Source organism: Amblyomma mixtum, chromosome 3 (assembly GCF_055824585.1).
Source record: "Amblyomma mixtum isolate Tamu chromosome 3, ASM5582458v1, whole genome shotgun sequence".
Lineage (NCBI taxonomy): Eukaryota > Metazoa > Arthropoda > Arachnida > Ixodida > Ixodidae > Amblyomma > Amblyomma mixtum.
Window position 1 is genome coordinate 35,596,045 of NC_143014.1, and position 22,433 is coordinate 35,618,477.

At 45.3% G+C, this 22,433-nt stretch overlaps 1 protein-coding gene across 2 annotated transcripts in view; it reads right to left on the reverse strand.

The window, feature by feature from the left end:
• The window catches only part of Oga (O-GlcNAcase), a 39,105-nt gene extending 16,921 nt beyond the window's left edge, over positions 1 to 22,184 (reverse strand). The window contains exons 1-11 of one of the 2 annotated variants that reach the window (XM_089578689.1): positions 21,783 to 22,184; positions 20,984 to 21,035; positions 20,787 to 20,884; positions 12,663 to 12,793; positions 12,377 to 12,545; positions 8,555 to 8,653; positions 8,131 to 8,406; positions 6,707 to 7,438; positions 6,199 to 6,255; positions 3,446 to 3,531; positions 1,446 to 1,550 (exon numbers count right to left, since the gene is read on the reverse strand). In XM_089578689.1, coding sequence (XP_089434815.1) covers positions 1,446 to 1,550; positions 3,446 to 3,531; positions 6,199 to 6,255; positions 6,707 to 7,438; positions 8,131 to 8,406; positions 8,555 to 8,653; positions 12,377 to 12,545; positions 12,663 to 12,793; positions 20,787 to 20,884; positions 20,984 to 21,035; positions 21,783 to 21,864 — 1,887 coding nt within the window. In that variant the 5' untranslated portion in view covers positions 21,865 to 22,184. The remainder of the gene's footprint in view (positions 1 to 1,445; positions 1,551 to 3,445; positions 3,532 to 6,198; positions 6,256 to 6,706; positions 7,439 to 8,130; positions 8,407 to 8,554; positions 8,654 to 12,376; positions 12,546 to 12,662; positions 12,794 to 20,786; positions 20,885 to 20,983; positions 21,036 to 21,782) is intronic. The other variant, XM_089578690.1, reaches the window with a different exon arrangement.
• Positions 22,185 to 22,433: the final 249 nt, after the last annotated feature.

Below are 22,433 nucleotides of genomic sequence, written 5' to 3' on the forward strand. Positions count from 1 at the left end.
GTAACTTACTACTAGCCCTCACTAGTGCGGCTGCCGTTGCAGACGCTGCGGACCCACAGCACGTGCAACGACATCGCGTGGAACAGCCGCACACAGTTTTCAGGGATGCTCACTTTAAACGTCTGTTTGGAAAGCTTCATCAGCCGGAAACCTTTCCGACTTAGGACCCCAAAAACCGCGGCGATAGGAGTCGCATACGAAAATTTAGGCACACCGCAGTTGCAACTGCCGCATTTCTCGTCCACATCGAATTTCCGGCCCGCCGCACGCTTGCCGTGTTTTAACTCCCAGCCGTGTAGCTATTAAGCCGCTTGTCCGTCGTGCTAAAATAGCAACGCTCGGCGACAGCGCAAGAAAGCCACAACTACAATGAACTAACACACTATGACAGAAACCGGCCCTTTGACAGCCATAAAAAAACGAGTTGGTGATGCTGATGTCGATATGGATAGCGAAAGCTCGCGGCTGCTCGCGGCGGACGAAGAAGTTGTTGATGATGATAAGCTTGACCTTGGGCGCCATCTGTGGGCGGCACCTGGAAGCTCCTGTGCGCATGTGAAGCCTTCGCGACCAAGCGCGCGTTGCTCGCAGCCGGAGCCGATCGCGGAGGCCACGGCGCGTGCATTTCGAAGGCTATTCCCACGTAGATCATGGAAAGTTTGGGTGCAGCCCTTACACGGATATTTTTTAAAAATTATTTCCTTCAGGAAAACAGGATGCGGCCCGTACACGGGTGCGTTTATGCGGTATGTTCAATTTTGTGAGTCGAAAAATTTCCGGAAATTTTACCCCGCGTAATAGGCACACCCTGAACTTTGAGCCGGATTTTCTGGAAAAAAAGTGCGCCTATTATGCGAGTACATAAATACGGTAGACCCAATAATTCGTAACATCCATCTGCGTTGGATATACTAATAAGGGAGAAATTACTCGCTGACATCCACTCGAGCGCAGCCATACAGCGACAAAAGAAAGCTATACAGCTTTCTCAGAAACTTCGTAGTTAAAAGAAAAATTCGTCCTGGTCGGGGGTTCGAACCCGCAACCAACACTTCACTGGAGCAGACGCTCTACCAACTGAGCTAACCGGGACAGCAAGCTTATGGTAGGGCGAGAGCGAATTGATCAATAACTCGGAAGTGGGAACTGTGTTGGTCAAATGTTTAGGGGGAATCCCCTAAGGTGGAGTAGATTTGTAATAAGGGAGTAATTACTCGTAGACATCCACGCGAGCACAGCCATATGGCTACAAAGGAAAGCTGTATGGCTTTCTGAGAAACTTCATAGTTAAAGAAAAAAAAAAAAAAAAACACCACGAAGTTTCTGAGAAAGTCGTACAGCTCGTATAGCACCCGCAATGATGTACCAACTAGCTCAAGTGTCCTTTTTACCATCCTCCCATAGATGTCTGGAATGTTAAACACATGTGGAACTGGACAACTCACTTCGTCACTGGGAAGGTATGGCCGAATAGTGTAGGTCTTGCTACTGGGAGACTCAGGAGGCTTGTAGAGAAACAGGTCACTCACGCTCTCCAAAGGGAGGAGTCGCTGCAATGGGATAATTTGAAGGAACTCTATTTGGCAGGGCATGACCAAGCTTGGACAATAAACCATTTGGCAGACAGAACACTTTTTAATAAGTGCAGCAACCTTGAATACAAAATTAAAGGAGTGATCACCTACACACATCTAGGACACAAAGATGACCAGGCAGCTGTGTCTTGCAGATCTAACAGTGCTCACACCTATTTTTACACTGACTATAGAAGGCATTCACCACAATGCACAAGCATCGTAAGCAGCATGCACAAAACAAGGCCAGCGTCAATGCATGCTCTGATAACTTGCAGTGAGATGTAATACAAATTCCTGCAGACGTGCCTTCTATATAGTACAGTAAAACCACGTTGTCACGTTCCCTGTTCATACACTCAAAACTGAAAGCAGTAAAAATGGCCTATAAATTTAAAGTATTTTCCTTCCAGTTAACACATTCCCAGACAACACATTTCCCAATCGCTACATTCAAAATTTAGACAAATTCTGGTCATATGATATGTTTAGTGACCAAATGCACATATGCAAACATATGAGTGGGCCGAACTAGGGGGCAAGGGACATTAAAGGAGTGGTGACACGACATTTTTCAGAATTTTTTTTGCTCTGGAATGATGTGCACCACATTAGTAAACATGCATCACCACATGGAATCAGTCATCACTGAATAAATACTTTGTAACTGAATTTTTTTTTTCCTCTGCAGTTTCAGTTGCCAGACTATGGTTGCAACACCATGAGTACGAGATCACGTGAGGCACACAAAAGCTGCAATACAACTACTGCTTTGCCATTTTAATTCATTCAAACTCTCATGCTGAACTGCTCAAGAAGCCGAAATGGCAGCAACTGAACTGAACAAAGAGCTATTATACTGCAGTTTTTGTATGCCTCACGTGGTCTGATGCTCACATGTGACAATGCAAGTCTTGACTGCTGAAACCGAAACCTCAATTTGATGGTAAAATAAATTCAAATATAAGTTAGGGACTGGGCATAGGCGAATTGCATGTGGCAATTCATGTTTAATAATGTCTTACGGATCATTCAAAAGAAAAAATACACCTAAGAAAATTCCGGTATCTCTGCACCTTAACAGCTGAAAAGCAGCAGCAGACACCCATTGTGGTATAACTTCTCTGCAGTGCCTAGATGCCAACAGAAGAAGCATCTAAAACAAAACTACAGAGCGCTAACATACCAGTGGACCATTTCTACAAGGACGCAACATGAAAAGGAGAAACGTGACTTCTTCACAGTGCCTAAGGGCAAAGCATCCAAGGACTAGAATGATGCGCTTACATATGAATGGCCCAGATCTGGGGAACACAGCACTAAGGACAAGGATGCTGCAATACTCGGCAGCGTGGTGCCGTCAACAGACTGGATGTGCCCCAAAGTTCCTCCATGCTAAGCATGCCGCAGATGTGGACTGAATTCTGCGAACACTAGGAAAGGAGCTGTTCAGACCATGTGCCAAGATACCAATGCCTTAGTACTTCCCTCAAATATTACATTTTCCAAAATTAGGTGGTTTAGATCACGCGCTTTCCCAGATAACATTTTCCCACATTTTTCTAATTACGTATCAACGAGGTTTTACTGCATATGAGTAATACTGCTGTACAATACATTTGTTACTTTCCTAAGCCAAGAATGTTATTTTGTGCGTATTCAACTCGTAAGCACCACACGATATACCTGTAGAGTATAGAAAAAAAAATGCTTGGTGTAGCATACCACTATTACCACAACTTCTCTTTGTGAACTTACACCTGCGAACAGTAGAGAGCATACTGTGCCGAAAGAAAAGGAGAGAAAAGAGAGAGATGTAGCACTAAACTGCAGACATGTGCACAAGCACATCAAAATCCACTGACACTTACCTGCAGCTCGGCTGTCAGACCACCTCGAAAAAGCCATGGCTCCTGCTCCCCACTGATGAATGCTTCCTTATAGCCCTTTGAAAACCCTGCACAAAGCCAGGAAAATAGTGTCATAAATGCACTACAATGGCAACCAGTAATCATTCATCTTGCTTTGGCCAGGCACTGAAGGTGGAAGTGCATGCACACCAGTGAGGCAAACAAAAAAAAAAAGTGTCCACTGACTGCATCTGCTTAGCTAAGCCACAGTGCACATCGTATGTTTAAACTAGCGAGTCTTCAAAGGCTGCACTAGAAAGCAATAACATATTCCCTCGGTAAAACTATGTTCGCGCTCTTTGGAAAGCAAGCAAGGCTAACATGAGACGAGGAGACAGGAGGGGCTTGTCATCTTTCTAAAGCATTGAAACGTGACTAATTACACTTGGAGTACTACCATACCCCTTTGGTTACTACCCAAGAAGAAACATGCGACTGCCCTCATTCAATCTTCCCCAATACGTAGTACACACCTCACTGACATCATGCACAGCTTGCTTTTGTGCATCCAGCTCCTCTCTTCAACCACCTTTCCAATCAGATGTTTGGCATTCGTTTCACTTTTGGCTTCTAAGAGCTGACACAGCAGCTTTTCCCACTAAGCCAAGCGTCATTAGGCACTTCTTGGCCATGCCTTTTTGCTAAATGCATGCTTAACACTCAACATACGTCACTTGATCATCAAAACTGTGGCTCTGTCTGGTCATGGTTCAGCAATATCGGCTATTCATCAACCTTGATCAAGCCACATAACTGTGTCCACCTAAAGACCTACCAGTTCAGACAGAGGAGCTAGCTGTCACTATACACACCCCTTGAGCGTTCAACTGTGAAAAGCCACAAACCATGTCACTACAAAAAATACTGAACTGTTTTAAGTGCCAAAGCTACACACAGGTAATAAGGTACACTCTGTAGTGGACATCTCCAGGTTTTCGACCACCTGAGCATTTTTGTCAGGACCATGCTCTGATGCCATAGACATGATGACATAGCCACTAAACACTGCCACTGAGTTTAGGTCAGTAGGGCTCAATCATAAATATGCACCCTACCACAGACCCATCTTGCCCCAAACCGTTACTTGTGGTCACTCCATGAATTGAGCTATAGAATTGGGACAGTATAAAAAGCTTAAATGGTGATGATGGTTTAACATGCTTTTCCTTCAGATAATACTGCAGTCACATATTTCATATTTCAAAACAGAAATCTGAACTGAAGACAATGTGAGCCCCTTTTATTATGACCAAGCAGAGAGAACAGCAGTGCCGGGTAAATACAACATCCTGCTGCTCAAAACTACACCACATTTTGAAGCCGCTAGATCCATTAAAACCAACGTTACAACTGCTCCCACCTTATCTTTTCTCCATACATTCAGAGTTTTCGGAATGGTTAAGTATTTTTTCAGCATGTTCAGAGCTCAAGTTCAGACACACACAAGCACACATGAACAAAAAAAGCACCCTCTACTTACAAGAACCCTCTAAATGCTATACTTACTTTCCATGTCCTCCCCTTAAAAGCAAAAGCAGAAAAGACAAAATTAATTTCTCAACCTTTTTCTAGTAATTGCAAATGGCAGATATGAACAGGGCGGGGCTTCGCAGGTGTACAGTTGCTGCTGACTTCCTTCCGCCGCTGCTCGAGACGATTTCTCAGCATAGAATCCATAGTACAATGCATACTTTGCTCCAGCCAAAGACAGATGATCTGAAATCTGTGCCAGTTCACAGCTATTACAAGTCAACAGTACACTACTGATTTGACCTTGTGGATCACGCAGAAATATGGCAAAAGAAAAGAGAAAAAGATGGCATTCTAACAACTTTACAGTAGACAGTAGGTACTGCTTATTGGTACAGTAGAACTCCGCTGCTACATTTTTCATGAGACTGTGTGAAAAAAACAAGAGCACCAGACGGAGAACGTAGTAGGACGGAAGCGCAAATGAAAAACTATGTAAGTCATTGCCTTTTTTTTTTTTTTTTCAGTTCCAATAAGGGCACCATGCTTCTCTACAATCTAGAGTCTCGCTTTGGCCAGTGTGCAGTCGGCGTTCAGCGCATGCTGAACGTAGGCTGTCAAAATGCCAGCATGGTGTGAATCACTGTCGTGTAGTGACACTCGTGATGTGGCATGTAGGAAAACTGCCAGAGCTGCGAGGTAACAGCAGAGTCTGTATTGCACGGGTTATAGAAGCCTGCATGGGACTGGCTCATGAAAACGTAGCAGCCGGGAAAACGCAGCATCTGGGAACATAACAGCAGCGTTCTACTGTATCCAGGATCACTACACTGACAGTACCATCTATCCTAGATACTTTATTTTAAGGCATACTTGCTACCGTACATATAATGACTTTTGCTCCTAAGTGTACTCTTATATGCCAATCCAACAAGCTTTCAAGGCAATTGCTACACAACCCTCTTGGCATGATTCCTGCTAAGGGGAAACTGGCATTACTACTTCAGAAGCACTGCCTATTTGCACTACAACCTATTATCCTGCGGCAGAAGCCACTGCGCTGCAGCAGTCTGATGAGCAAGCCAAGGTAGTGTCACTCGTAGACCTAGGCAGAAGGGAACGCATGTTATTTCACCTGAGGACAAGAGGAAGTGGGCCAAAGATGAAAGGTGCCTTAACTGCCGCACTGGAAATGAACGCCACAGCAGGGACAAAAAGAAAGAGAAGAATCACCGGGTGCGTACATGTGAATGGAGGCGCGGCAAAGGCCAACGTAGACGAGCACGGCACGTCTCCCAGAGCTAGGCAGAACATGAAGAGACAAGAGAGGAGACTTGGGTTAGAGCAGCACGGGCCACATCTGCCTGGGCAAGCCTCCTCCATTGCGGCAGCAGTCAATCAGCATTGAGGCAGCACAAGCAGGGCAGAAATGCCACATTCCTCTCCAGTGCCTGTCACAACTGCTGGCAATGTACTCAGGATGTAATAGCAGCATGCTAGGAACTAAAAACACCATGTGCGATCATAAGGAACACCCAACAAAATGGGTCAAATATTTAAGAAAACCACAAATTTACATGGCAGTTAGAAAACATAAAAATCAGAAAAAAATGCATTTTGCTCTCCCTAAAACTTTCAAAGCGCACATATAGCCAGATCGCTGACGGCTGCCACAGCCAGCCAGCATGCTCGTAGGGCACGCTCCTTCCTGCAAAAAGGGCACGTGGCAAAGCATGTCACCCACCCACTCACCTATCCACTTGATGTACGAGTTGAGCAATGAGATGACGCCCTTGATGTCCCAGATGTATGGGTACAGGTCATACAGCAGCGAACGGTTGGGCACAAAGGTAAGCCGTGCAAACAGCCGTCCCACAGCCTGGGTCATTTGGTCAAACTTGGCTGCCCGCTTGCGCCACTCCTCAAGCTCAGCCAGGCCTCCTTCAGGGTCTTTGGCAGCACGCGTACGCCGCTCCCAGACCACATGACCATTAGAACGAAGCCAGTGGAACTCCTGCAAGAAAGCCACTCCCTGGTGTCCATGCTCAAAGGGAAGGTAGAACAGGTCCACCAAGAGGGCAAGGTCTTCCAAGGCCAACTGCCGGCTGTCATCTACTGGCTCTTCCGTTTGCATGGCTTCAGTGGCTGAGTGACAGTCCATGGGCTCCAGCGGAGTTGAAGGTGACTGCACCAGTGAGTTGACCAACTCACTTGACAACGGCTGGAAGGAGGCTGCCTCTTCAAGGTGGCTGCCAGCAGCCCCGCCGCTGCCGCTCGGTGGGGTGGGTGCACCTCCACCACCCAGAAAGGCACCAGACAGCAGTCGCCCATATGCACTTTTGGTCCGGTAGAACTCTGGCAGCCAGTCAGCAAGCGCTGCCCGCAGTGCCTTGCGTGGGTGATACGTGTGAGGCCCCAGGTGCGAGGTCACCTCTTCTGCTTCACCTTCTGTCTCGAGCCGGATGTCTGCGCTCACAGACTCATCTGGAAGGAGTCGCCACATACTACGCTCAGCCGAACGGAAAGGCACTGCCCAAGCTAGAACATGCAATGCTGATAGACTAGATACAGTTTGCAAATGAACTCCGAATGCCAGGACCTCAATCTGTGCAATCCGACCAAGTAAATTGCCCTCAGGTTTCTGGCAGAAGCTGCTTCCTCATTTATTCTTTTAGGAAGTAAAAGTTTGGGCAGCATTCTTGCTGCAGTGAATGAACTGGTTTGGTTTGGTTTATGGGGTTTAACGTTCCAAAGTGACTCAGGCTAGGAGGGACGCCGTAGTGGAGGGCTCCGGAAATTTCGACCACCTGGGGTTCTTTAACGTGCACTGACATCGCACAGTACACGGGCCTCTAGAATTTCACCTCCATCGAAATTCAGCCACCGCGGCCGGGATCGAACCCGATATTTCGGGTCAGCAGCCGAGCGCCGTAACCACTAAGCCACAGCGGTGGGTGCAGTGAATGAATTACCTTACTATGTAGGTGTCATGTGCTTTCTTTACAACACCACTAATTTTATGCTAGAAGTAACAAATTCCCCAACAAAAGAGAATAGCTACTCAAATGCCAGAAGTGGGCATCACTATTACTGGCAATGAAAGGCATACAAAAGTTTCCCACTGCAAAGGAGTAATTTTTCTAGACTAAAACAAACCAAAATCAAAGGAGACTCACTCAGGTCCCTCTTGCCATCACTGCTGCACTTGCTCCACTGGGCTAAGGTGTGAACTGGGACAAAGTTGGCTTCATACTCGCAGTTGGGATTAGACAAGACTCCACGCAAATGAGGCACCAAGTCTGTTGATCGGCCGCTATATGGCCCCAAAAACAAACGTTTCTGGTCATAGTCATTTGCATGTAGGTTGTCCCATAACACCGGAGGCCGACGCAACACTTCCGTCAACTCTTGAATAGACTGGACTGTTATTATTTTCGAGATCACTTTGTGGCCTGCAACAGAAAAAGCAATAATTACAATTATTAAAGAGAGGAAGAAGTTAAGCAAGAACAAACACACGAGACCAGTGCTCAAATTGCAAATTTTAAGCTTACAATAAATACCTGCAATTGTGGAAGCAGCCGGACACAGCGTACTTACCTGTCCACATGATGTCGATTCCAGGCATTAACTTCAGGCCAATAGTATTCAGGTACTCGGAGTTCTGAACATTTGGTACAGCCCTGGCAGCACAATATTCTGAGAAAAAAAAAGAAAAAAGAAAAGAACAGAAAGTGTAAAGAGCATATAGATGGAAAGATATGCAGACAAAGGTAAACCACTTAAAGCAATCACAGTGCATCCCTTTTGTGGACAACCAAAACCTTACAATTTAAGATGAATTGAAGAGAAAGCACAGATAAATTACTATAAAGTAGAAAAAGTGGGAGTCGGGGGACAATAGCAACATCATCCCTAGATATCCGGTAAGCAGTCTGCAGCATGCAGCTTGTGTGCTCTAGACGAGCGTGCGTTTCACCCTCTGTACATCATACGGTAATAACTCTGGGCGTACCAGCAGAGCTTGTGCTTCCTCCAGCAACGTAGCAGTTGCAAAAACAACACTACAACTCAATGGAATAACCACAGCTTGAGGCCTCAGCCATCCCATTCACAGCGCTTTACAACATGTCTAAAAACAGATGTTTACTCTCAGTGACCCATGCTACTTACATTACTTCTCATAAGCTCAGTATATGTTAATGTAGGTAAACAAACAAACTGGCCTATACTGTCTATACAATGTACAGAAACAAGGCTATTGTTCCACTTCAAAGTGAGGGAAGGAGAAGCCACGCCTGCACAGCCATGCTAAAACCGTGAAAGTACCCAGACTGCACCCTGCAGCTCATTCTGATCCATAAGACGCATTACAAAAAGGTGAACCGAAATTAGAGGGAAAGATGAGAACCTTCTTTAACACACTGCACCAGGAAAACCAGCCACTCATTTTTCCCCCACCTTATTAGGCTAAGCTTTACATGAAAAGGGATCTGCTTCACCAGTTAACTCAGCATGGTTTAACAGAATTAATTTTTACAACCAGTGTCTAAATAACTAAACTGTGGGGTTTAACGTCCCAAAGTGACATAGGCTATGAGGGACGCCGTAGTAGAGGGCTCCGGACTAATTTAGACCACCTGGGGTTCTTTGACAAATACTGGCATCACACAGCATACGAACGACTTTTGTTTCGCCTGCATCGAAACATGGCCACTGTGGCTGGGAACTCAGGTCCTCCAGCTCAGTAGCCGAGCTCCCTAACCAGTGAGCCACCGCACTGGGCACAAACAGTGATCAACAAATTGGCAGTTCATACCTTGTTATTTTCAACACACTAGTAAGATTTCCCCTAGCTTTTTTTTTTTTTCCATATTAAACTGCTTTGGGAACAAGTAACCTGGCAATAACTGAGAGGTATAAGCAACTGCACTTCTACAATGGGGCAGTTTCAATGCACAAGTGTGTCAACTATTTTTACCTTCACTGCATGTATACATCTCACACTTCGTTCGATCAGTCCATAACATAACCTTCAAACAATGTTTCAGAAATCAAACAAAAGTGTTTGATTTCCAAAGTTGCAGCAAGCACTATGCCAGCAATGTAGCTTAAAGAACCACTGAGGACAACTTCATCCAATTTTTGTTCCCAGTAAAAAAAGAAAAAAAAATTGAAGGGGCTGTGAAAGGGGGTCTCCACAAAGATGCGATATGCCTAGGATGCTAAAGAACACAGCATCACAAATATCCTCCAGCAAAATTTTTTTGATGCGTTTTGTGGAAGCTGAGTTAGTACTTGTAGTCAAAATTTGAATTTCAGCGTCTTCGCGCCTTTCCCTCTCCTCTCGTCACTTTTTGCACACTGAAATGTCGGTCCACTGGCTTCACACACTCGACCCCTCCGTTGACAGACTCCCCAGGGGACGGAGCCAACGCCTCCTAAACTGGTTTGGCGCTGACGGCGCTGGTGTGACAAACCAATGATGGCAGTCCGCTTCTGACGTACAGAGCACTACATGACGCGTTGCGAGTGAATTCAGGCGAAAGCACGGCACCGCTGGTCGCCGCGAGTTCGTCGGAGTTCTTAAAATTGTACTGTAAACTATCAGCTCGCTTTTGAGGTCTTGTACGTAGCATGAACTCTCGGTGGCCTGTACTCTACATAATGTAAGCATTTTATAGCCAACCCACAACACCCTTTTCAGTGACTTTTTAACTGGTGTTTGCGATTCAACATAAAATATATCTAATTCTGAGCATTATAATAACATTTATAGCACAGCATTAGCACAATGTTTAGTCTGGAAATTAAACTAGTGTTTATGATACAACATATAACGTTATTTGTAAATTGTTACCATTACAACAGCGTTCTAATGTCATGCAACGTTACTGCAACTTATGTAACAATTTTATGATTACTTTAATGTTCGTTGCTAGCAGCAGCACCGTGAAATTTATGGGGCCTGTGAAAAAGTTTGCAGACTTGAAACTTCGCCGATGTGAAATGGCACTAGAACACTGGAAGACTTTACAGGATAGTTCATGAATGTTAGTTTCCAAAAATCTGGTAGCTTTGGTCTTTTGCTTTTCGAAATCAGTACTGCGGCACAATTTTCGTTTTACTCCAGATCTCAAACAGTGGACATATTTGCGCAATAAATGCACCGGCTACACTGGCAACCAAATTGCATAATCCTTTTTAGTCGTGTTTTTAAACAAGCACCCATTTTCGTCCTGCGAGTGTTTGTACTCAGACCATGCTACCTGGAGCCGCCAATGCGCATCAAATAGGAGTCTCATGCACCAAAATATCGATGCTTTGGACAATGCAAACTCTTCAGACTCTTTGCAACACGTGGCATAAACATGCGGGGGGCATGTGCTGTTGAGGCTCCACCCAGAACTCCCAATCTGTCTGCCATATACAAAGCACTTCCTGTACTAGGCACCCATGCTAGCTGCACATTTCTGTAAATATGTGCCACTGAAGCTGCAGCGAAAACACTTTGAACGGCCCACCACTTTCATTAAAGGTCTAATGTTACCTATTTGCCGATACAATAACTTCACATTGAAATGAGCATACAAAAGATTCCGGCTTGCCTCTGCCAGCAAAGCAAAACGAAAAAGCGGGCCTGCTGAAAACCACATTGCACGGCCGCGGATCTCGGGCAGTCATGCTCCGGACCATCAGATTCCACCGAGAATGTCAGCAGCTCTACAGAAAGTGCAAACTGAGTTCGGCAGCAGTTTTTGATGAAAACAAACGCGATACTGAACTCTGTAGGAATATCTTACCTCACAAAGAAAAATCGGCTGCTTACAAGCAAAAACTTCGCTGAAACTTCACTGAACCTCGCTCTGAAAACTGTTCGTGATAACCCGGAATGTGATCATAAGTGAATGGTGGAGCAGCCTAGCCTCTGGAATCCAAGCCCAAAACCGGGACGACACATCAAAGTCCTCTTGCCAAATTGGCCGGAGAGGACACCTATATTTCTTTTTAACCTTTTCTAGCATATAAAATTTCGGTTTTCACTGAAAGCAGTGCCTCTCTACTCAGAATGCTGCCATCTATTGATGCAGTTTAACTTCAATTTTTCCTCAGTTCATTAATACTTAAGCCCTCTACCTTCAAAACACATCCCAGCAACATCAGAAAGCCATGCGACAGAAACAGCCATTCGGAGCAAAGCAGTTCTGGCCGCCACCTGCAAAATTTCAGAGTGACCTCGCTACTCTGAGACAAGCAGTCAATGCTTTAAATTCTGCTTTTATTTAAAAGCAACCACTGACACAAGAACACCTTTTAGCCATTCTTGTGAAAGTGACTAATGTCTGGCAACTATGCCAAGTGAACTTGGCCCTCCAGCCAATTCCCACAATTTTTCGTTGTGCAAAAGGAACAGACATTCACCTGTTGGACAGAAAATAAACTTTGGCTGGTTCAGCTCCTGGTAGACTTCATTAGTGACAGACACCTGGGCATGAGCAAATGACTGGAACACCTCTTTGTCAGTCTCGCTGATCTCCGGCTCAATGTCATCAAAAAGGAGTGCAAATGCACTGCATCCAAACTGAGCCACCTGCGCAATGGTGAAAAGAAAAGGGAGAAAGGAGGACACATGAGCTCGCACTTCTTTCTGTTCCCCCTAGTAAACCAGTGGAAATAGGCCATGCAGACTGATACTACAAGCACACACCTGCTCCAGTTTCCTCTTCAGGCAGGATACTTCTTTGGAATTAGAATATGTGATGTCTAGGCCAGGTGAAAGGGCATAGTAGAAAGTGATAGAGTTTTCCGTGGCTGCCTGAATAAGGTTTGTCAAGTGCTCTGCAAAGAGAGAGAGAGGAAAGGTTAACAGCAGAATGCTTAAGGAAACAAAAAAAACCCACGGTAAACACCAGTTTATTCATAAGTAGGCCACGAATATATGCAGCAAAAAAAGAGAAAGAAAGGGAAGGAAAAGAAAGTGGTGATGGTACTAGCTATTACAAAAGGGAAAAAGAAATAGAAAGAGGCTGGCCACACTGTAACAGCTAAGCTCAGGGCAGGCATCTCAGCACCGACTGGCAACTGGAGGGATAAGAAGGGCATTCAGAGTGAGGGGAAAGAAGAAATAGAAGCGCACAAGAAGGAGAGCTATTTAATGTCTTCAGGCAAGGTACAGTAGCTGTGACACAATGCCCGACTGATTGATGAAAGTGGCATGTGGTGTGAAACCGCACGTTAATTTTTTAGTGAATTATATAGAGCTTTAAACACTTTGATAAGTACGTCGATGACAGATTTTTCAGACTCTCTAGGGACCGTGAAAACGACCGAAAAATCGGGCAGTCTGGAAAATCAAATTTCACCGAAAAAATCACGAACTTATTACCAATATGCCGGAGGAAGCGGCCAGTTGTATTGCACACATTCTAAAGCTTCTCCCGACTATATTTCGCAGTGCAACATACCGTATGAACGCGTATAAGGGCCGCAATTTCTTTTTTCCAGATTCGAGGGCCAATTTTCAGGGTGCGGCCCATACACGCGATGTGCGAAAAAAAAATTTAACACACCATCCAGGGAATGAGCGACATTTATTTTATGTTCAATTGTCACTTGCGCACGCTCATCCCAAAAGAAGCCGCACAGCATGTCCGCTGTCAACGCGTAGCCGTTGTTCTGCACTTCCATCACATAGCAGCTCTTCTTCCGGTTCGGGAAACTCGCATGTCAGATCTGGGAGGACTGGGAGACCCTGCTGCGCTCGGAGGACCCGGCCGTGCAGACCATCGCCACCGGCCGGGCTGCCAGTGTTATGGACGTTAGGAACATAAACACTTGAGTGCAGTGGGGTCGTGCGCGGACCCTGGGGCCTGCCCCGAATTCCTGTGTAAATAATGTTTTTTCTCTCTCTCTCTGCCTCGGAAAACGCGCTTTTTGCAGCTTGTGTCTCTTTTGGGTGCACCATCATTGGACGCACTTCTCGGCCACGTCGAATTTCCCGCCCGCCGCACACTTGCCGTGTTAGAGAGCTAACTCCCAGCTGTGTAGCTATTAAGGTGCTTGCCCATCGGGCTAAAACTGCAACGCCCGGCGGCAGCACGCGAAAGCCACAACCACAACTATTACGCCAAATGCGCTAACAAGCCACAAAAGGCTGGAGCTGGCGATACTGATGCCGATGTGGATAGCGGAAAACCGCGGCGGAGAAAAAAATTGATGATGATCACGGCCTCGAGCGCCATCCATAGACGACACTTGGAAGCTCCTGTGCGCGTGCCGTGGCCGCTGCGATCTGCTCCGGCGGCAAAAGCGCGCTTCGATCGCAGAGGCCACGGTGCGCGCGTAGTCTCCGCGACCAAGCGCTCCGCGATCGTATTCGCGTTCCGTATTCGGGACGAAAGAATCCGCACAGATGAGTTCCGTAAACTGAGACTACGGTTCAAGTTCGTGAAGCGGAAGACATTCAAGAACAGTACGAATTCGAAACCACGCGAGCGCAGTGCCGACTCGCGCAGAATTTCAGCATCACAAGTTAAAGGCTCCCTTTAAGCTTGAATTTCATTTTGTTTAATCAAGTTTTCGATCTCTACTGCAGTTTGAACTAAAGAGGTTCCACTGTACACATTATATGGCGGCTTGGGTACTGGCGGCGAGGGCGAACGAGGTCCGAGAAATCGGGTGGTCAGTTGCGGTGCGTCCGAAATTTCAAGCGCTCTTATACATTGGCTCTATAGGCCATGTCGCGGTGCCGCGAAAAAGTCCGAATAATCAAGCATGTCCGAAAAATCAGGCGTCCGAATTTTCGGTCGTCGACTATAGTTAAAGGTGCACTGAAGAGGATTCTGAACTTGTCTTTTTGCCGCGGGAACTCGATCTACACGTTCCTAGCATTCTTAGAAACAGTGACTTATTGCCCTGTGTGGCAGATTTCCCCAATTAAATCGAATTAACGTCCGGCTCCCGCCTTTTTTTTTTAATTCTCCCTCGTACGGTGGGCGGAGTCTACCAACGCGTGGAGCGCCTTTCACCCAGTCCCGTGGAGGCTTTGCTTTCGCTTTATTTTGTTTTTTAGGTTTCCATGAATAGTTTCATTCGCAGATAATATAGCCGCAAAATAAGCCTGAAGAAATAAAAATACGCGCGGACTATTTGCTACTACGGACTACTACGTATTACTCCGCCGATGGCAGAGCGGAAAGCCGCCACGGGACTCGGTGAAAGGCGCTCCACGCGTTGGTAGACTCCGCCCACCGTACGAGGGAGAATTAAAAAAAGAAAGGCAGGAGCCGGACGTTAATTCGATTTAATTAGGGAAATCGGCCACACAGGGCAATAAATCGAAGCTTCTATGAAAGCTCGGAACGTGTAGATCGAGTTCCCGCAGCAAAAAGAAAAGTTCAGATTCCTCTTCAGTGCACCTTTAAGTATGCTTGTTATAAATCTGTCCCTTTCAATGCACACAGGCAGGCTGTTCTTTGAGCAAACAAGTTGACATCTTTTTCACCTGGGACAACAGGCCCACCACTTAAAGCTACATGCTTGGCGCTATGTTCGGCTACCCAAAGCTGCATGTGGGGTATGAATAGGACTCCATAGCAGAGGGCTTCAGATTTTTTTCTGCCCCCTGCGGTTATTCACCATGCACAGAGTGAGACATCACACAGTACATAGGTGTCTCTACTGAAATGTGGCCAATGTAGTCGGGATCAGGATCTGCAGCATTAAGCTCGGCCGTCCAATCACTGCAGACCGAGTCACTGCTGAAAATGCCTTCACCTGGTTTGTAAGTACAATCACTAGTACGTCCTAATTTAGTAAACATCACCAAGTAAAATTTAAACTCTACTAATTTACTTTACCAAAAAATTATATACGATAAAGCTCCAAATTTTGGCACCGCGATGCAATGTTGTGCAGATCCTGCTGGAGAACATGTACACTATGTCGGTTACATCACCACTATCATCATCAGCCTAATGACATCCACTGCAGGACAAAGGCTCCTCCCATATCCCTACAGTTAACTCTGTCCTATGCCAGCTGCGGCCACCTCATCCCCACAAACTTCCCAATCTCATCCGCCCACCCGACTTGCCTTCCTGGTTACATACAGAGTTACAAATAACGTGGCCATTTGCAAATAATCTGATATGTAAGAAAATGTTCAAGTGATAACAACCACAAATCAAGAAGAGGAACGGCCCCAGTGCTGAGCCCTGCAGAGCTACTCAAGTTGCTTTTACCCTCAACAAATGCACTCAGTTCTACAATTAAGTTTGACATTTTTTTATTCATATTTAGAGAACACATTTTACAATGTAAAAGTTCTTGTGAGAAAGAATGAAATGCCTCACAATAATTTAGAATTACTCCAGTGCACCCTTTGCTTTCAGCTGAATAAAAGATCATTTAAGAGTCCCACTACCTAAGTAATGAGCAATGCAGGTCACACCCTTTGCAGAGACCATGCTGATTCAGAGAAAAACTGTCTGCTTCTAAATGATGAATTACGTTGGTGCAAAGAATGATCTCAAATATTTTACAACATACAGAACGCAGTGTGATTTGGCTACAGTCACTTACAAAAGAGTTAGAAAAACTCTTGAAGACTTGCGCTATACAGACTTTTTTGCAATCTTTAAAGAGCAGCCCAATTTTTCAATCACTTGCAAAATATATAAAAGCACTGAGATAGTCAAAGAACAGACTTTTAGTACCCTCAAGAAATGTGATCAACCAGGTACCTTTTCTTCGTTATTAGTACACCTGATACCCTTCAACCATACTTATAACGATCGAAGGCATAACCTTTTGCACACTGCAAGTAACACTGAAAAGGGTAGAAAACTTTACTTATTTACAAAGATTTATTTAATGTAATCATGTAACAACTAAGCTTTGGCATTACTTCAAGATATCTGGGTACTATCAAGAAAAATAGGAGAGTTGCCTATTTTCTCTTTGCATCAGCATTAGTGCTGCTAGGTTTAGCCAATCCCAAATTGTACTCTAAACTCCGTGAAGCAGGTGTTTGTAGTGGTCAAGTTCACACACAAAGAGTCTTGTATTTTCTGTAAGTAGCATTACTTGTTTTGTTCTATTTACCCGCACTGTTATCCACGGTTTACCTGCTTTTGGCTCATCAAAGATTTCTTTGAAAGAAACATTTTTCCAGCAAGTTATAATAATTTACATTTAAAGGCGCCCCAAAGAGTCAAGACACAGAGATGGATTTAGAGTATAATCTTCAAAGGCCACTTCCAGATTCAGACTGATTCTCGCAACCTGCTTGGAATAATGATAAAAGTTTCTAATTTCATGGCTAGCATGGCCTAGTTGTAGTAATCTGCACTTCACAGCAATAATTTCATTATCAATAAATCAGGTCATACATAAACATACGCACAACCTTCAATCATGCAAAATAACTAGCATTTCTGCACGGCGTATTTACAACAAACTATTTACAACTTGCACGTTACATTAAAAATGCTGAAGAGGTTCTACGTTTGGAAGTTAAAAGTCGCATGCTAACACAATGCAATCATCAGGAAGCGAAGCCAGCAAAATGTCCGGACAAGCAAAGGGTAGACAACAAATTAAACTCAAACCTACCGTTCCTTTGTAAGAAGTGGCTACCGTGCACCACAACTACTAGATGCTATTGATATTTGCCCCAATTTTAGAGAATGCAACCACTCTTTAGCTAAGGCAGTTATGTGACGAACAAAACTGATGCAGTTCACAAGTATTGAGTCCATAACTCTGCAAAGCATAATGCCAATGAGGGGTTGCAAAAGCCAGAAAGCTGTGCACTTTTTCCCTCCCCATGAGCAATGAGATCCAAGTACAAGACCCACTTCACCACAAAAAATGCTTCTGCTCGTTTCTGCACCAAGCTTTCTAATATTCCTCGATGAATTCTTCCAAACCTGCTGCATTGGCGAAGATTCCCCCCAATGGTAGGTACTAAGTAATAGGGGTGTCAGACGGGCAAATTTAATGTAATTTCCAGCTAAAGCCTGTTTCACATGCAAGCGAAAATGCTAGCGAAACCTGCCGCCGTGACGGAAAAAATCTGTTTTGAGTAGTCGCTGCGATGAGCGGTGACGTTTCAGCAAGTTGGAAATTTTCGCGGCGCGTCAATCGCTGTCGCTTGCATGTGAACCGGCCTTAATGCACTTCACCTCATGAAATGCCACTTTGGTGGCATAGTGCAAAACAGGGAAGTGTCATCTGGAATAGACCTTTTCCCAGTAATGTACTGCACAGACACTCAGCATTCCCATCTGCCACTGGTGTCACTGCAAGGTGACACTGCAGTTTTTTGTCCACAACCAGCGTTTCCTCGAGCAGTGACTTAACGAACTACAAGTCATTACATCAGGTGCAGTGCTAGCACTCCCAAATTAGACATGCAACGTAGTCCCCGCACTGACCCTCCTCAAGTGAGAAGACACTGTGGCTCGGTAGCGTACTTCAGTTGGGGATTAAGTAGATTTGACAACACATTTTTGCGGCAGGTGTGTTCACAGAAAGCAACAATTCATCTGCTTGGGCTAGATGCCACCGGCACTGCTTTGAACAGCAAAAGGTGCTACCAGCACTGTAGAGAGATTTTCGACACACAAAGCTGACTGCACATGTGGGCTGTGACAGTGCGTTCAAGGCAAACGGAGCAAGTTTACCGAGCTCACTTAAAGTGAGCGTCACTGACAATGCGCGAGTGTCACTCCTTGAAATAACTAAATGAGCCCGTGCGACAAGGGTATAAGGTACCAATACACTGTAGCGCAGCAAAAGACGAGGACACGAGAGACGAGAGACGAACACCACGAGCGCTAACTTCCAACAAATTTATTGTCCTGAAACATCACATTTATAGGCCAGAAAACAGGAATCACATGTGCCGACAGTATCAATTCCTTAGAAAAGCGAGCTCTTTATATGAGAGGAGAATGGAAGGTGTGCTTACACACGAGCATCCTGACCTATTTATCTTTTCAGCTTCAATGATTTCGCGCGTTACCCTTTCTCTGCTTTTTCCTATTACCACACTTTTGCAAACTGCAAACTGGGAAAAACTAACACCAACAAAGTGCGCGGATGCGCAACTATGCATCAGAAGCCCTACGTCACGTGCGATGAAGGTACTGCAAACTGGGAAAAACTAACACCAACAAAGTGCGCGGATGCGCAACTATGCATCAGAAGCCCTACGTCACGTGCGATGAAGGTGTTGTGTATAAAATTCCCTTGTCATGCGGGAAACACTATATCAGCCAGACAGGGAGATGTCTGAACAAGCGCCTCAAACTCGCAACGTGCATGCTCGCAACGTCAAACTGGCAAGGCAGATCGCTGGTTGATCACATTCTCGCATGCAAGTCAAAAACCTGTAAGCCTTTCTTTGATAAAAGTGTGGTAATAGGAAAAAGCAGAGAAAGGGTAATGCACGAAATCATTTAAGCTGAAAAGATAAATAGGTCAGGATGCGCATGTGTAAGCACACCTTCCATTCTCCTCTCATATAAAGAGCTTGCTTATCTAAGGAATTGATACTGTTGGCACATGTGATTCCTGTTTTCTGGCGTGTAAATGTGATGCTTCAGGAGAATAAAATTTGTTGGAAGTTAGTGCTCGTGGTGTTCGTCTCTCGTGTCCTCGTCTTTTGCTGCGCTACAGTGTATTGAAACTATGTACCAACAAGCCCAAAAAGCCACGCTACTGAGGTATAAGGTAGTTTAGCAGGAGAGTGGAAATCTTGGCCAGCTGGTATATGATGAGGAGGAGAACCAGTCAAAAAGGACAAGGACAAGAAGAGACATACACCATGATGACTGGTGGCTTACATACACCAGAGACATACCCCCAGAGACCCACCACCAGGCACATACACCAGGGACATACACCAGGGACATACACCAGGGACATACACCAGGGACATACACCAGGGACATACACCAGGGACATACACCAGGGACATACACCCGTCATCGTGGTGTATGTCTCTTCTCGTCCTTGTCCTTTGACTGGTTCTCCTCTTCACAATGTGGCTTACTTCGGTAAGAGTACCAAATGAAAAAAAAAAAAAGCCAGCAGCTCTCACAGGGCACTTAGTGTTAATTACAGTGTGACATTTGTTTGTGACTAGCCTATATAGTTTCTTCTGTACTGTCAGCCGCAAAAGCTTGCGGGATCTGCGGTACTAGGCAGAGTAAAAAGAACGGCATTACAGAGCCATCTGCCATCACAAAATGTGGTGTCGAGGCTCATGGCCCAACTGGTAGTGCCATGAGCCTCGACACCACGCTCTCTGGTGGCAGATGGCACAGCAATGCAGTTTCGTTTTGCTCCGCCACACACTGCAGATCCCGCGAACTTTTGCGGCCAATGGTACAGCTCAAGCAATGAGTGAAAAAAGCTCAAGCTGGTGTACGAGAGAAGACAATGTGTCATGCATGGTTTACTACACTTAGATGCAAATGCAGTCAGGCATGCAGGCAATGACCAATGTTGTCAGTACATGGCAATAATTGCTTCTGTACCCTTCAGTAAAAAAAAAAAGTGCACACATCTACACATCCATTCCTCAGTGCTATGCAAGCGAGTCTCCATTTTTTACTGCTATAGGCTAGCTTTTAATTTCTATGTGACCCGTAGTTAACCTGGCCAGTAAAAAAGTTTCAATGGGAGAAATAAAAGGATCAGTTCCTAAATTCAGCATTTCATGAAATAAAATTTAACTGCTTGAGCAGTGTACAAGAAATAAGAACAGATGCTAATAATGCATAAACAAGCTAATCAAAAAAAAGTCAATAACCGCAATTACCTGCTTCCTCCACAGTGTAAAGTTCCCTCCAATATGCTCTGTGCTTGAAATCATCTTTTGGAGCATACATGTAGGTGTTCAGTCCTAGTTTCTTCATTCTGAAAGTAAACAGAGAAACACGAAAATATGCGGCCACGAGTCATCAAAAACAAGCCGTTATGAGTTAACACAAGATTATATAGGCGTGGGGCACTCACCTCTGAAAAAGATCTTTGCGTTGTTCGGTCGTCCATGGTCGCCCATAAAACCCTTCAGAGGGAAAAAAAAAAAAAAAAAGAAACGTTACTATATGTGTTGAAATATGGCAAGCTAAACGAAGAAAACTTTAAGCAAGGCACCTTCACAAACAATAACATCCCCACGAAACAATTATTACCAAACAGCTAATGCGGCTTTAAAATCAGCTAAGTGTAGCCCAAATCTATCATTTGGCTAAAGCATTACGAGATACACAGACTGCAGCCCTAGTGTTTCGATCAGCGAGCGACAAACTTTACGAAACTGTCAACTTCCAACAAACGGCAGATGCGATTGCATAACCAAAAGCCTGTGACAGCTGATACCTTGCCAGTGTCAGATACAGTGTCGGATACAGTGTCAGATACAGTGTCAGATACTTAGCTCACACTCTGCTTGCATTCCAGCAGAATGTGAAGTGTGAGTGCAAAACCGATTCGGATTCCGCTGACGCTTACCTTGTAGTGCAACACTACCCGCCAAGCTGAGGTACTTACAACCTGCTTTATGTAACGCTGCGTTAATACGCGGCAGTATCACGGCAAGCGCGTGACGACATGTAAGCAATGCGTTAAAAACGTAAAGGCAACCCAAAAAAATTTTGCCGCAGCTGGTTCATCTCGTTGTACATTTCAATGGCGCCATGGAGTAGACTACGTCAATTTAGAGCACGGAACTCGGACGCAGCCGACAAGACATTCAGCGATAATCTATGGGCTCCGAATCGCTAAGCCTCGGCTGACAGTTGCTGGCACTTACCTTCAACGACACCGCACACCAGATTATGGTTCCTTGAATTGACATTGCTGGACGGGTCCACAGACGACGTCTCTTCGCCCATGTTTTTCCTGTGATGGGAAGCGCTCACTCTAGAAATCAGATCTCGAAGGAGCTTCCAAGCCAGTTTCTCCGCTCTGCGGCAAACATGTTAGCCTGAACCTTCCTCCCAGGACGCCATACCGACCACAATTTTGGTGACACCAATCGTACAAATCGAATATTTTGCAGCGAGCAAGACCTGGACCGCCGGAGCCAACCAGAGCTGCCAGGGCACAACGGCACAGCAGCTTCGGGCGCCCGGAGCTCGCTCACTCGGCCGGCCGGGGTCGGGTCGGGTCGGGGTATGCGCGAGGTACGCGAGACCGCGAGCACCGCGAGACGCGAGGCTTCGCGAAACCTCCGCTGAGCGGTGCTGCACGCGACACAATATCAAAAGACGAAAAGATAGGCCGGTCTAGAAGATTTTAAAAAAGTTCAAACAGCGATTATAGCCTCATAAATAAAAAATTATTTTTATCGAGCACAGGTTGCGTGCCGTTTTGTACAGCGCTAAAAGCGCACGGTCATAGAACTTCTAATCAACGCTTCCAGAACACAAGCCAGTTTCACAGCTCTATGAGTTTCACAGTT